Source organism: Elephantulus edwardii, unplaced genomic scaffold, assembly GCF_000299155.1.
Source record: "Elephantulus edwardii isolate Elephantulus edwardi_28Jun2011 unplaced genomic scaffold, EleEdw1.0 scaffold00203, whole genome shotgun sequence".
NCBI lineage: Eukaryota > Metazoa > Chordata > Mammalia > Macroscelidea > Macroscelididae > Elephantulus > Elephantulus edwardii.
In genome coordinates, this window is record NW_006399953.1 from 967,068 (window position 1) to 981,253 (window position 14,186).

Genomic DNA, 14,186 nt, shown 5'->3' on the forward strand with positions numbered 1-14,186 from the left:
GCAGGATGTAAAAGTTGCAAGAATTTAAAAGATAAAGCACAAGACTTCCACTGCAGTTCCAGTAATTGACTGGTTTGGAGCTTAGATTGAAACTTCCCCCCATCTCTTGCTCTTAAAGATCTTCTGAAGAAAAATTTCAGGAAAATGGTGACATATGAAACAAGGCACTGACAATTAGATAGGAGAAGGAAGGAGATAGCAGGAGGAAGTGGCAAACAACTCTAGACTGAGAGTGAAGGGTAAGAGAAAGAAGAGATCAAATAAATACTCTCAAGAAGTTTCTAGTAAGGGGGACTGGGAGGCACATTGCTGTTCAGTGAACTAGAAGCAGAGCCTGGAGGCAGAGGAGGACTACACTCCAGGCTTGAAAAGAATGAAAACAACAGAGACAGTAACATGACAAAGGTCAATTAAAAATGCTAACTGAGCAGCTCTGAGGACCTGGCTTTGGTTACATAATCGGGATTTATGGTTAAAATCTCTCTGCTGTTATATGACTTGTAGCTACAACACTCAAGAGCACAGGGAAGAAATATAGCCTATTTTGTTTTCCTTGAGGTTAAAGAAAGTTAAGGCAGTAAGGAAAAGGATATATATGGCATGTTGTTGTTAACCATTCCGGTTGGAACTGACCCCTCAGAGGCAGTTAGTGACACAGGAGGAGACCGCCTATCTTTCTCCTGCACAGCAACTGGTGGATTCAAACTGCATACCTTCAGGATTGCAGCACAGACTTATCACTAGGCCAGTAGAGCTCCACAATATAGGAGACCTTTATTTGACACTGAGATTTTAGAAGCAGGGTGATAAGGAGTACAGATATTAAAGCGATACTACCTCTTTAAAGAAAAAACAAAACACACGGAAACTTCAAGCTCTGTTCTGGAGACTGTTAGGAGGTATCTCTGGGATTTAAGTACCTAATAGTTAAAAAGCCATTAAAAGACTTATTAAATATTCTCTTTAAGTGACCCCAGGGGTGTCCTTCAATTTCACTCAACATCTGCAATTTCTTTGAACTACTTTTTTGGCTCTCCCCAAGTGCTGATATATATATAAGACATATAAATCAAAGTGATGTTTTAATTCACTAAGTGCCTGAAGGAAAGGTGCACTTAGAAAATATATTCAATAAAAAGTTGATTTGTAACGGTGCTTGCTACACAGCTGTACAAACCATTGTGAGCACTAAAGATAAATAATCCAAACCAACAACAATAATAAAAATCCATCTTTAATACGCTTGAAGAAAACAAGGAAACCGATCTCACCTCCAGTTTTTCATTCAAATTGCTCAGTTCCAACGGCATGTCTTCTTTGAGGTGTGGTAGCTCTTTTTGTCGAATTTTGTTTTGTTTCATCTGGTGCAGTCTCAGTTTCTCAAAGCTACTTGTCAATTTGGAAAACTGCAAATGATAGACAATGTTAACATTTCACTCTTACCAGTTATTTCCAATTTTGTTTCACTAGACAACAACAACAACAACAACATAGCTCTCTTTTTTTGTGTTTCTCTTTGAAAATGAAGTCATGATTAGAAAATGCAGTAAAGCTGAAATGTTCTAATTAGTGAAGACAGAAGCAGTTATTAAAATGAAGTTATTGAAGCTGAGCACGATTCCGTTTTCATGTAAATTTGGAACTTCATTAACTGCACAGTTAAACAATGATTCACTTGATAAATGTTTTGTTCAGTTTTGTTTTAACCATATGTAGCAAAGCTCACAAAAAAAATCCCTACATTTTCTGTCTTTTATTTAGTGCCATCTTGTGTTGACAATTTTAATTTCAGTAACTTAATTTTATACTTTAATCAAGAAAAGAAATACGAATTATTAAAATGATGCAAATAACATGAAATATACAGTTAAATAAAAATCTATTTCATTATTTTCTTACAAATAACTCTTTCTAAACTTACACGCTATATTTCTTTTCCATTCTGGTCTAACTTCAAATAATAGATTAAATATAGCAGAATGTGTCAGTATTTCTTAGGAAACATTTCTCCCATGTTTTCTAATCTTTTGAGACTTTTTTAATATAAAATTTTTATTTTCATTGTAATTTTAACAATAGTTTACAGAAAAGTTAGCTTTTCAGTCATTCATTGTTGCACATTTTTACCCCCTCATCCTCCCTTCCCCCTTCCCAGTTCACTTTTTCTGTTTTTTTAAAATATTTGTTCATTTTTGCACAATTACTTCCCTCTCCCCACCTCACCCTGGTCATTTTTGCAATGTACTTAGTCTGGGCAATTGCAGTTCATATAATGCCTAATCATATATTCCTTGTAAACAACTCTTTCCTTCATCTATTCCAGTGTAATATTCATATCTATGCATTCTTATCCTATTCTCCTCTCAAACCTTCAGGTCAGATTTTTTTTTATAAGAGTGGTGCTTTGCTGTATTTGTCCTTTTGTGACTGAGGTATTTCATGCAGATAGTGTTCTGCAGGGTCACCCATGTTGTGTAATGTATTGAGTTAACTGTTTTTCAGTGCTGCATAGTATTCCATTGTACGAATACACTATACTTTTTCTATCCATTTGTTTGTTGATGGGCACTTTGGTTGCTCCTGTTTCTTTGTTATTGTATATATTACTGAAGCAATAAATATGGGTGTGCATATACCTATTTGGATGGTGGTTATGGTTTCTTTAAGGTATATTCCCAGGAGTATAATTGCTGTGTCAAATGGCATTTCTATTGCATTTTTTAAGAAAGTGCCAAACTGCCTTCCATAGTGGTTGCACCATTATAAACTCTCACCAGCAGTGTTTAAGGGTTCCAATCTCTCCACAAACGTGCCAGCATTTATTGTTTGCTGTTCTGTTGAACTTTGCTATTGTTACTGGTGTGAGATGATAATCTCATAGCTGTTCTGTTTGCATATATCTGATAGCTAGGGATTTAGAACATGTCTTCATGTGTTTGTTTGCCATATGAACGTCTTCTTTGGTAAAGTATCTATTTATAGCCTGTGCTTATTTTATGATTGGGTTGTTTACCTTTTTCTTGATGAGGAATATTCTATAAATTTTAGATATGAGTCCCTTTTCAGATGTGTTATTACCAAATATTTTTCCAGTCTGTGGCTTTCCTTTTTACACTGTTGGAGAAGTTGTGGTTTTTTGTTTTTTTTTTTAATTAATTTCAATGAACATCTACAGAGATTTTGGATTTCCATTCATTCATTGTTGCACTTTTTGGAGAAGTTTTTTGATGTGCATAGGGATTTGATTCTTAGAAGGTCCCATTCATCTGTTTTGTTTTCTCCTGGTTGTAGGTTTTTCATTATGCGTGGAAGACTGTTCATACTGTGGATTAGAGTCTAGAGTTCTTCCAAGCCTTTCTCTAATGAAGTTTATAGTCTTTGGTTTTACTCCTAGGTCCTTGATTCACCTTGAGTTGGTTTTTGTGTATGGTTTGAGGTATGGGTCTAGCTTGAGTTTTCTACAGATTTTGCCAACACCATTTGTTACAAAGGCTGTCATTTCACCACTTAACTGATTTGATTTTCTTGTTAAAACTCATTTGAACATAGATAGATGAGCTGATTTCTGGGTTCTCAATTCTATTCCATTGATATCTATGTGTCTGTCTCTATACAAGTAATACGCTGTCTTGACCACTATGGCTGTGTAGTAGGATTTGAAACCAGGGAGTGTGATGCCTCCTACCTTGTTTTCCTTTTTCAGGAGTGCTTTACTTATTCAAGGAGTTATTTTGGTTTTAATAGTTAGATTCAGAGGAAGTTGTTGTTGTTCGGTATCATTGAGCTGACTATGACTCATAGTGACCTTATGGACAACAGACTTGAACCTTGCTCTCTCCTGGGCCATTCTCACCATTTCTGATATAGTCGAGCCCATTGTTACAGTCACTGTCGCTCCATCTTGTTGAGGGTCTTCCTCTCTCTCTCTGACTCTGCATCCTTCCCAGCATAATGTCTTTTTTCCCCCAAGGACTAGATCCTCCTAATACCATCCAAATATGTGATATGAAATTTTACCATCCTTGCCTCTAATGAGCACTACTTCCTCCAAGACATCTTTGTTTGTTCTTTGATAGTCCATGGGTTATTCAGTACTCTTTTCTAACACCACACTGAAAGGCATAAATTCTTCTTCTTTCATCCTTCTTCATTCTCCAACTTGTAGATATATAGCAGGTAATTGAAAAGACCATGTCTTGAATCAGGTGCACGTTAGTCTTTAAACTGACGTTGTTGCTCTTGAGCTCTATGGAGAGGTCCCTGACAGCACATTTCCCCAATGCAATACATCTTTATTTTTCTCAAATGCTAGTACCAAGGCTGTTGATTGTGGGTCCAAGCAAGGTAAAACTGTTGACAATTTCAATCTTTTCTCCATTATCTCTATTATAGATGTTGTCTACTGGCTAAGTGGTGAGGATTTTTGTTTTCTTGATGTTGAGATGTTGATATTGAAAGCTGTAGTCTACTGCAGCAAGGGCTGAGCCACATTGTTTTTCATAAAGTCTAGCTTCCTGAATAATTTGCTCAGCACACAGACTGACAAGATATGGAAAAAGAGTACAACCCTCATGCACACCTTCCTTGATTTTAAACAATGTCGTGTTCCCTTGCTCTGTTAGGACAACAGCTTCTTGGTCTATGTCTAGGTTACATATTAGCACAATTGAGTGTTCTGGGCCATAATTTGTTGTGAGCCACAGAGTCAAATGCCTTTGCACAGTCAACAAAATACAAAAAGACATCCTTGTGGCCTTCTCTATTTTTAGCCAAGATCCATCTGACAATCAGTTGTAACAATGAGAGGAACTAAAACCACATAAATTTATCCTTTCATAGTTCTGAAAAGCAGAATGTGAAGTAGAGTGTTAAGTGGATTGATTTCTTCTGGAAGCTCTAAGGGGAAAACATGTTCCATAATCCTCTTTTAGCTATGGTGATTTTAAGAAATTCTTGGGGCTTCTTGGCTTGTAGACGCATCACAGAATACATTGAAACATGTTATTCAAACACAGAACATGTTATTTGAACAGAATAACGGGATATCTTCAGAGGCATGGATGATGAAGCTTTGTCTCACATATTTTGGAAATGTTGTTTTTGTGTGCCATCAGGTAAGAATTGATTTGAGTAAGTAAGAGTTGACTCTCCACTGAGTTTTCAGAGGCAGTTAATAACATGGGAGGAGACTGCCCAACATTCTCCTACTGAGTAGCTGGTGAATTTGAACCATGTGCCTTTGGGATTGCAGCACAGCTTCTTACCACTAGGCCACCAGAGCTCCCTGGACATATTGTTAGGAGATGCTATTCCTTGGAAAGGGACATCATGCTTGGAAAGATGGAGAATCAATGAAAGAAAGGGAGACCTTCAGTGATTATGGCAATGGGCTCAAGTGTATAGGGGCCAATAGGATGGCACAGGATAGGGCAGGGTTCAGATTTGTTCTCACAGGGTAACTATGAGTGATATGCTACTTGACTGCAGCTAACAATTACACAAACAAACACTTCCTGAAGGGAGTGCAACCAGGGTACTCTTTAGAGGTTAAGATGGCCAAATTTTGCCTCACATCCTTTTAGCATATTGTCAGGAGGGGCCAGTCCTAGGAAAAAGACATCATACTGGGAAATGTGGAGAGTCAGAGAGAGAGAGAAGAAGACCTCCAACAAGATGGACTGACAGAATGACTATTAACAATGGGCTTCAGCATATCAGAGATGGTAAGGATGGTACAGGACAGGGCAAGGTTCAGATCTTGTTCATAGTGTTGTTCATAGCGTTGCTACGAGTCACATTCTACTCAATGGCATCTAACAACAACATGATTATCAGGGTCACAGCCTTTCTCTTTAACTACTCAATCTGTATGCTGAACAAATAATTCAAGAAGCCGGAGTATATCAAGAAGAATATAGCATCTGGACTGGAGAGAGAAGCATCAATAACTTACACTGTGCAGAAGACACAACCTTGGTTGTTGAAATTGAAGAGTAATTGGAGTAATTCACTAAAGAAGATTAAAAACTTATACTTCAACATCAGGAAAACAAAAAAAAAAATTCTCTCACTTGGACCAATAGATGACATCACAATAAATAGAGAAAAGACTGAAATTGTCAAGGATTTCATTTTACTTGGATCCACAATCAATACCCACAGCAACAGCAGTCAAGATATAAAAAGATGTGTTTCACTGGAAAAATATGCTGTTCAAGGACCTCTTTATATTGCTAAAGAGCAAGGATATCAGTTTAAAGACTAAGGTACACCTACCCAAGCCATGATATTTTCATTTGATTTATATGTATGTGAAAGTTGAGCAATGAATAAGGAAGACAAAAGAAGATTTGATTTATGGCCTTTGTTTGTAGTGCTGGTGACCAGTATTGGATATACAATGAACTGCCAAAAGAACAAAAAAAAATTGTCCTAAAAGTGTAATCACAGTGTTTCTTAGAGCCAAGAATGGTGAGACCTAGTCTCACCTACTTTGGGCATGCTATCAGAAGGGGCTAGTCTTTGGAAGAAAACCTCGTGCTTCCTCATACAGGAGTAGAGGATCAGAGAAGGAAGGAAGAGCCTCAGTAAGATGGGCTGTTGTATGCAAGGTTGCTCTAGGTCAAAGTCAACTGAGATGCTTAGATGACCACTGCTCTATGTACAGCAGAAGGGGAGGCTTTTGCTTGCCAGCTCAGAGGGGAAACATAGGGATAATTAAGAAAAAAATTATGCACTCTCTCATCACACAAAATATTCAGAAGCATTTTCTCATTGTGGAATGCTTTTAAAAGTATCAAGGTAGTAAAAGCCAGTTTCCTTTTTTTCTATTATCTATTTCTTAATAGCAAACTTCTATATTTTAAACTGCCACAGGCTAAACATATCATTATTAGAAAATGACTGACTGCAGAAGAGAATTTTTGTTTTGTTGACATAGACAATTATCATAATTTAATTAATCACAAGTCTCTTGAGAATAGAGAATTACTAATTTAGCAAAGTGTTATTATTTAAAGGGATTCTTACCAGTAATGATACAGGTGCTTTTATAGCATGCACTGTGAATCATGTGGAAGATAAACATTGCATTGAATGAGTGGCTCAGATTAATATTCCCCCCAAGAAGGAAAAATCATGAGCAAGGTCCAACGGTGACTGATTTTATAAAACATAAGGCATTAGAATGATTGTATGAAACACAATATGAATGAAGAATAGTGTGAAACCTATGTATACAAACTTTGTGAGCAAACCAACATAAAGTAAAATTTTTTAAAAAACCCAAACAAAAAAAAGAAAAAAGGATATTTAAATATACAGAGTTAATGAAGTAAAAAAGTAGAAAATTATTATATATAAAATAAAGGAAAAGATCAAACATGTAACTAAAATTATAAGACTTCTGCTTGCATTTTAATAAATAAGCATAATTTAAAAGTCAATATATCAAAATGTATATTAAATTTCAAGATGTTTCCTTACTTGAGCTTTTAGTGTTTGAAGCTGTCCTTCATAATTCTGAGTCATTGCTAAGTTGCATTTTTCCAGACTGTCCAACTTCTGTCGAAGTAATCCCACCTGTGTTAAGCACAAAATTTTACATTACTGCTTCTAAATTTTGCCCAACAAAATTAGAAAATATACAAAGAGGAGTGCAATTAAAATAAAACTACTGCACCAAACCAAAAACAAATATGTGAACTTCAGTTTTTAAAGTAAGCCAGTAATAACTAAGTTGACAAAAACAAAACCCCAACATTACTTGTAATATTCCACTAGGTAAGGCAGTATGGTATGAGCATTTAACAAAATAGCCTTACTGCTCACATTTTAAGTTAAGGATAAGAATTTGCTCTATACTGTCTTTCTGAGAGGTTTATATGCCATCAATGCTCTGCTAACATTCAGCTGCTTTCTTGGGCCCCTAGCGGCACAGTGGTTAATAAAGTGCCCAGACAGTAACAAAAAGGTCAGCAACTTAAATCTAGCAAGTAGCTCTCTGTGACAAAGACCTGGCTGTCTGGTCTTATGAAACAGAGCTTTGAAATTGTTAAAATTATTTCAGTTGTGGTCGAGATTGTGAAATTAAAATACAACAGAATTTTAAAAATTTGGAGAAAGTGGAATGATAACCAAATGGGGAAGAATTATGTGTCACAGCTCTACAATGGAAGACTTGGAAGATCTATACTGAGTCATCTCATGAGCCTGATGTGGGAGACTGGATAGTGGCAGATGTTGTTCACCACTATCTTTGAGTGAGACAACGTGGTTTTTGACTGTGCCATTCAAGAGATTTGGTTGCTATTCAATATGCATGCTGTCCCTGTTTTCTGAAAGAGAGGTAAAGTTCCTAGCAGGATACTGACCCATCATCTTTCTTGTTCTTTTTATTATCCCAGTTCAACCACATTTTACAAATTCAAGTCCATTCTGACTTTACTTCTTTGGCCATGACTGAACTGAGAAGAAGTGCTTTAAAGCCTTCTGTAAAGATTATATAGTCTACAAAATCCCAAGGGGTTGCTATGAGCCAAATTCTACTAGATGGTACCAAACAGTCTTCAATGGGAGCTCTGCTTTGGTGGTACCATGAAATGAATTTTGGACTTTAATTAAGAACTTACACAAAAATATCTAAGAGCAGTTCTTAGGGACCCAGCTTGCCAAACTTGTCTGCTTAAAAAAACAGGTGCTGCAACTGCTTACATTAACTGCCATTAAAGGTAGAGAAGTAAAAGAACAACCCCTTAAATACATCAAATCTGATGTCATGGTTTTACTAGGAAAAAAAAAAAGAAAAGCCAAGCATCCCTGCCCTCTTCCCCCACGTATTCTAAGTTCCACTGAGAAGGAATAACACTAAGCAAACAGTTAATAAACTGTTAAATAAAAAGTTAATGATAAAGGCAGCATTTCTCTTACTAATAGACTAAAAGAAAAATTTAGAGATACAAAAACTGCCAATCTAGAAGGCATGTGGTTTTCCTGAACTCCTTTGCTGGTCGGTGGTCCCTACCGTGGCAGTCAGAAGACAAGGACTCAGAGAACCCTCTGAAGGGGGTGATTTAGGTTTATAAACCCAGCTTCACCAAACTATTTTCGGTAATCAGTTCTTAACATTTTACTTCCTTCGGGAAATATTTTTGATGCAAATTTTAAGCAGTAAATGCTCCTAAACTCTACTTTGCCCGCAGTTCATTTTGATGACTACTTTGTTTCTATAGCAGCTAAATCACTGACATCTTTGCTTGAGAATGTATTTATTTCATGTTCTTTTTGTCATGTGCCATTAAGTCACCTGTGACTCATAGCAACCCTATGTACAACAGCCTTAAATCCTGCTCTGTCTTGTGCCAATCTCACTGTCTCCGATACACCCATCCCTATTACTCCAGTCACTGAATCAATCCATGTCATAGCGGATCTTCCCTTCCTGTGCTGTTCCTCCAGCCTCCCAAGCATGATGACCCTCTCCAAGGACTGGTTCCTCCTTACAACATGTCCAAAGTGTGTCAGAAGAAGCCTCAGAATCCTTACCTTCAGGAAGCCGTCCAGTTTAACCCTTTCCAGAATGAATCTGTTTTCCTAGCAGTCCATGGTTACCTTCAATACTCTTCTCCAGCACTACAGCTCAAAGGCATCAATTCTTCTATCCCCCCTAGTCATTGTCCAACTCTCTGATGCATAGCAAGTGATTGCAAAGACCATGGCCTGTATCAGACTAACCATAGTCTCCAAAGAGACACCATTGCTCTTCAGTACTTTGGAGACATCCCTAACAGTAGACTTTCCCATTGCAATGATCTTTTAATTTCCAGGCTGCTGGTGCCAAGAGTGTTGACATCTAGTAAATGTGTGTTTACTTTTCAGGATAGGATTGATCTCATGTCTAAGAGCATCAGGGAATGCCTATGGATTTAGGTTCTGAATGTTACTGTTTAATTGAACACATTTATAGTACATTATTTCCTGAAATTTACTTTGAAAAAAGTAAATGCTGCTGCTTGAATAAAGAGTATGCATGGTGAAAAACACATTCTGACAGATTAAATACTACTTATGAAAGCCTGAGGAATTAATGATTTGTTAACAGTGTTTTCAGTACCTCTTGACCTTTCTGATCCAGACAGGTTTGTGCATTTGCCAGTTCTTGATCTCGAAGATCTAACCGTGTCTCTAAAGCCCGCATCTTCCTTTCCCAATCCAATTTTTTGTTGCTTACCATGATGTCAATTTGTTCCATTAATTCCTGAAGCTCAGCCTCACAAGGAGAAGCTCTGGAAAAAGTAGAAAATAAAAATACAATTTAAAAAGGAATAAAATGTGAAGGCAAGACAAATTACTGATCAAAGTATCTTGATTATTATTTATACAAATTGGTCAATTAGTAAAATAGGAGGTATCAGAACATAGGAGGCCAATTTTTTTAAATTGAGATTTTAATGAAAGTTTATAAAGAACTTAGATTTCCATTCATTCATTGTTGCACATGTTCCTCCCTGCTCCCACCCCCACCCCCCAGGTCTGTTTTTTCTTTGGGAAAAAAGTTCTTTCATTGTTACACAGTCTCCTCTCTGAGACCACTTTACTATGCAGCTCTTACTCTGGACTCTTGTCACGGCAATAATTCCTAATCATATATTTCTTTTATACAGTTCCCTCCCTCATCTGTTTCAATGAGGAGGCCAATTTTTAAAAATTAAAATGAAAAGTTAATTTCATCATTAACAGTGTATTGGCATTTAATATTTTTAAATACTCTTTTTTTATAGTTGTCTAATTTTAGGTAAAATGCTAATTATGAAAATTTTTAATTCTGCTTAAGGACTGATGTTCTTATGTGTAAATACACAAATACCTGTGATTATCCAAAACTGACTGGAACAATACATTGACAGAGAACTATCAGAAATACAAGCTGGGTTTAGAAGAACCCAGGGCACTGGAGCCATCATGGTTAATGTCAAATAGATCTAGGCTGAAAGCACAGAGGAGTAGAGGAATGTCAAAGGCATTTGACTGCATGGTTCACAACAAACTGCAGCTAACCTTGACAAGAATGAGAGTCCCAGACACTTAATTATGTTCATGTGAAACCTATACGTGGACTAGGAAGCCATCATCAGAACAGAGCAAGGAAACACTGCATGGTTCAAAATCAGGAAAGAAGTGCATCAGGGATGCACACTAACTCCACACCTTTTTAATCTATATGCAGAAAAGATCATTTGGGAGGCTGGACTTTATGAGGAAGAATGTGGCATCAAAATTGGAGAAAGACTCATCAACAACCTGCCTTAAGCAGATGACACAACCTTGCTTGCTGAGACTGAGAAAGACCTGAAGCATCTTCTACATATAGTTAAGGACTGTAGCCTTCAATGTGGATTGAAGATCAACATCAAGAAAACAAAGATTCTCCCCACTGGGTCAGTTGGCAGTATCATGATAGATGGAGAAGAGATGGAGATTGTTTGCAATTTCAGCTTGCTTGGCCCCACAATCAACACTCTTGGCAGTAGTAGTCAGAAAATCAAAAGAAAAATTGCAATGGGAAAATTTTCTTTCAGGGACCTCTCCAGAGAGCTGAAGAGTAAGGATGTCAGTCTAGAGACGAAGGTGTGCCTGATCCAGGCCATGGTCTTTTCAATTACTCGCTATGCATCAAAGAGCCGGATAATAACTAAGGATACCGGTAGAATTGATGCCTTTGAGCTGTGGTGCTGGAGAAGAGTCTTGAACATATCATGGACTGCCAAGAAAACTAACAGGTCTGTCCTGGACAAGGTGAAACCAAGTTGCTCCTTGAAGGCAAAGATTTTGAAGGTCTGTCTCACATAACTTGAGCATACTGCCCTTAGGGACCAGTTCCATACTTGGGAAGGTGGAGGGTCAGCACAAGAGAGGAAGACCCCAGATGAGATGGATTGACACAGTGACTGTGGTAATGGGGGCAGGTGTGTCAGAGACAGCTCAGAACAGGGCACGCTTCAGAGCTGTTATGTCACTATGAATCATAAGTGACTTGACAGCACATAACAACAACTTGATCAGGCAGGTGGGGGTAAAGTGAGTGTTCAAATCATCAGATGTCATCAGTCAGATAAGCAGCAATACCTTGGCTCTAAGTTATGATGTCATTGTCATGTACTGCCCAGCCAAAAAGGGCTGACCCTTCTATAGTGTTTCAGAAGCAGTCTCATAAGAGGAGATTGGCCATCTTTTCCCCATGAAGCAGCAGGTGGATTTGAACTGCATGCCTTTGAGTTGCAGTGGAATAAGAAATCTCTTGGTAGTTTAATAGTTATAATGTATTTAGCTGATAAAAGAAGAAGTGGTAGTTTGAGTCCACCCAGAGACACTTAGGGAATAAAGCTTGATGATTTACTTCCAAAAGATCAGTCAGCAAAAATCCTGCAGGGCAGAGCCTTACATACATAAGGCTGCCATGAGTCAGGACTGACTTGAATGGCAAAACTGGTTTGTACTGCTTTTTTGTTAGGAAGGTCGACTGTGCTCGGAGTAAGACCTCTGGTAACAGGTAAAATTACTAAATTGGCCAAGATTCTCCTTCCAAGGAGCTGAACTATTCCACGGGGACTCACCAATGTGTCCAGTTACTTAAACTGAATAGACAGGTGGTTGTTGACACTTAATGATTTAGCCTAAGGAGTACACAGATGTCCACATCAGAGAATAAGTTACTTAAGGATTCACTCTCTGGTAGCAATGAGCTTCTGAAATATTATTGTGGTTGGGACAAAACAGGAGGAGAGACAGGTACAAAAGTATTTCATTTCCTCCAAGCAGTCCTACTAAATCAGAATTCTAGAAGCTAAGGATCATTTAACATTTTTGAAGAACTGAAGCCTCATCAAGTCCAAAATCACGTAGCTAATTAGTGGAAGAGTCAAGCTAGAGTCAGAACTGGATCCTAGGCAGTGCTTTTCACTTACACTCCTTTTGTATACTACACACCAAGAAAGATAATATATTTTGAACAAGAATTGCTTGAAGTATTCAGTGCAAATTATCACCATTGCCACAGGGTTAAAAACAGGTGTCAGAAGTTTTGTTTTTTTAATTTCCAGAATAATTTTCCAAGATATTCAGAGCTAATGGGAATAAGGGATGATTAGTTTATTCAACAGAGCGTTCTAGTGGCCTAGAGGTAAGAAATTGTGCTAAAATCCCAAAGGCTAACAGTTCAAATCTCCCAACTGCTCCTCAGGAGAAAGATGGGCAATCTCTTCCCATAGAATTAACTGACTCTAAAAACCCGCCAGAGGGTCAGCAATGGGTTAGTTCCTGCTCAATGGTACATAAAAATGTTTATTTAACAGCTGAATGTGGTTTACTCAACAGTGGTTATTGTGTACCATTGAGCCAGAACTGACCCACAGCCAAACCTCTAGGTTTTCAGAGGCAGTTCTTACACAGGAAGAGACTGCTCATCTTTTTCCTGAGGAGCAGCTGGTGGACTTGAACCACAAACCTTTGTATTGTCAGGGCAATTCTTTACCACTAAGCAACCAGAAGAGTAGACTTACTAATTCTGATAAAAGAAGTTTTCTGAAACTTTCTCCTAGCACTTCTGGAAGGTTCAAAGTCTCTTAATTTCACCTCAAAATTGAAATTTAATTTGAAGAAAATACTAAATTCTCCATAAACCACATGATTGAAATAGAATTGAACTATTATAAGTGGAAAACCAAGAAATATGACCTCATAATTTCATACCACTTTTTTTCCTCCCTCATAACAGCAAATATACTTTACTGCAAATATCTTTTGTCTTTTTTTTTTTTTTTTTGCTGGTTTAAGTCCTGAAAGAACAATGTAAGTTTTGCTCATCCCTGTCACTCTACCATCTAGTAAATAATAAATTCTTGGAGTGATAATATTTATTTTTAAAGAAAATTTTTATTTTATACTGGTTTGCTTCTTTCTTTATCTTCTTGACATTGAGCCTCAATCCATATTGTAGGCTGCAGTCCTTGACACTCTGCAGCAGGCGCTTCAGGTCCTCCTCAGTTTCAGCAAGCAGGCTTGTGCCATCCGCATAATGCAGATTGTTGATAAATCGCCCACCAATCCTGACCCCACATTTCTCCTCATAGAGCCCAGCCTCCCGGATAATCTGTTCTGCATATAGGTTGAAAAGGTATGGAGATAGGATG

At 37.5% G+C, this 14,186-nt stretch overlaps 1 protein-coding gene across 1 annotated transcript in view; it reads right to left on the reverse strand.

Annotated features, from left to right (window-relative positions):
• CCDC67 (coiled-coil domain containing 67) overlaps positions 1-14,186 on the reverse strand; it is a 141,089-nt gene that overhangs the window by 96,864 nt on the left and 30,039 nt on the right. Inside the window, exons 2-4 of the mRNA XM_006897180.1 lie at positions 10,112-10,283; positions 7,486-7,581; positions 1,272-1,406 (exon numbers count right to left, since the gene is read on the reverse strand). Coding sequence (XP_006897242.1) covers positions 1,272-1,406; positions 7,486-7,581; positions 10,112-10,283 — 403 coding nt within the window. The remainder of the gene's footprint in view (positions 1-1,271; positions 1,407-7,485; positions 7,582-10,111; positions 10,284-14,186) is intronic.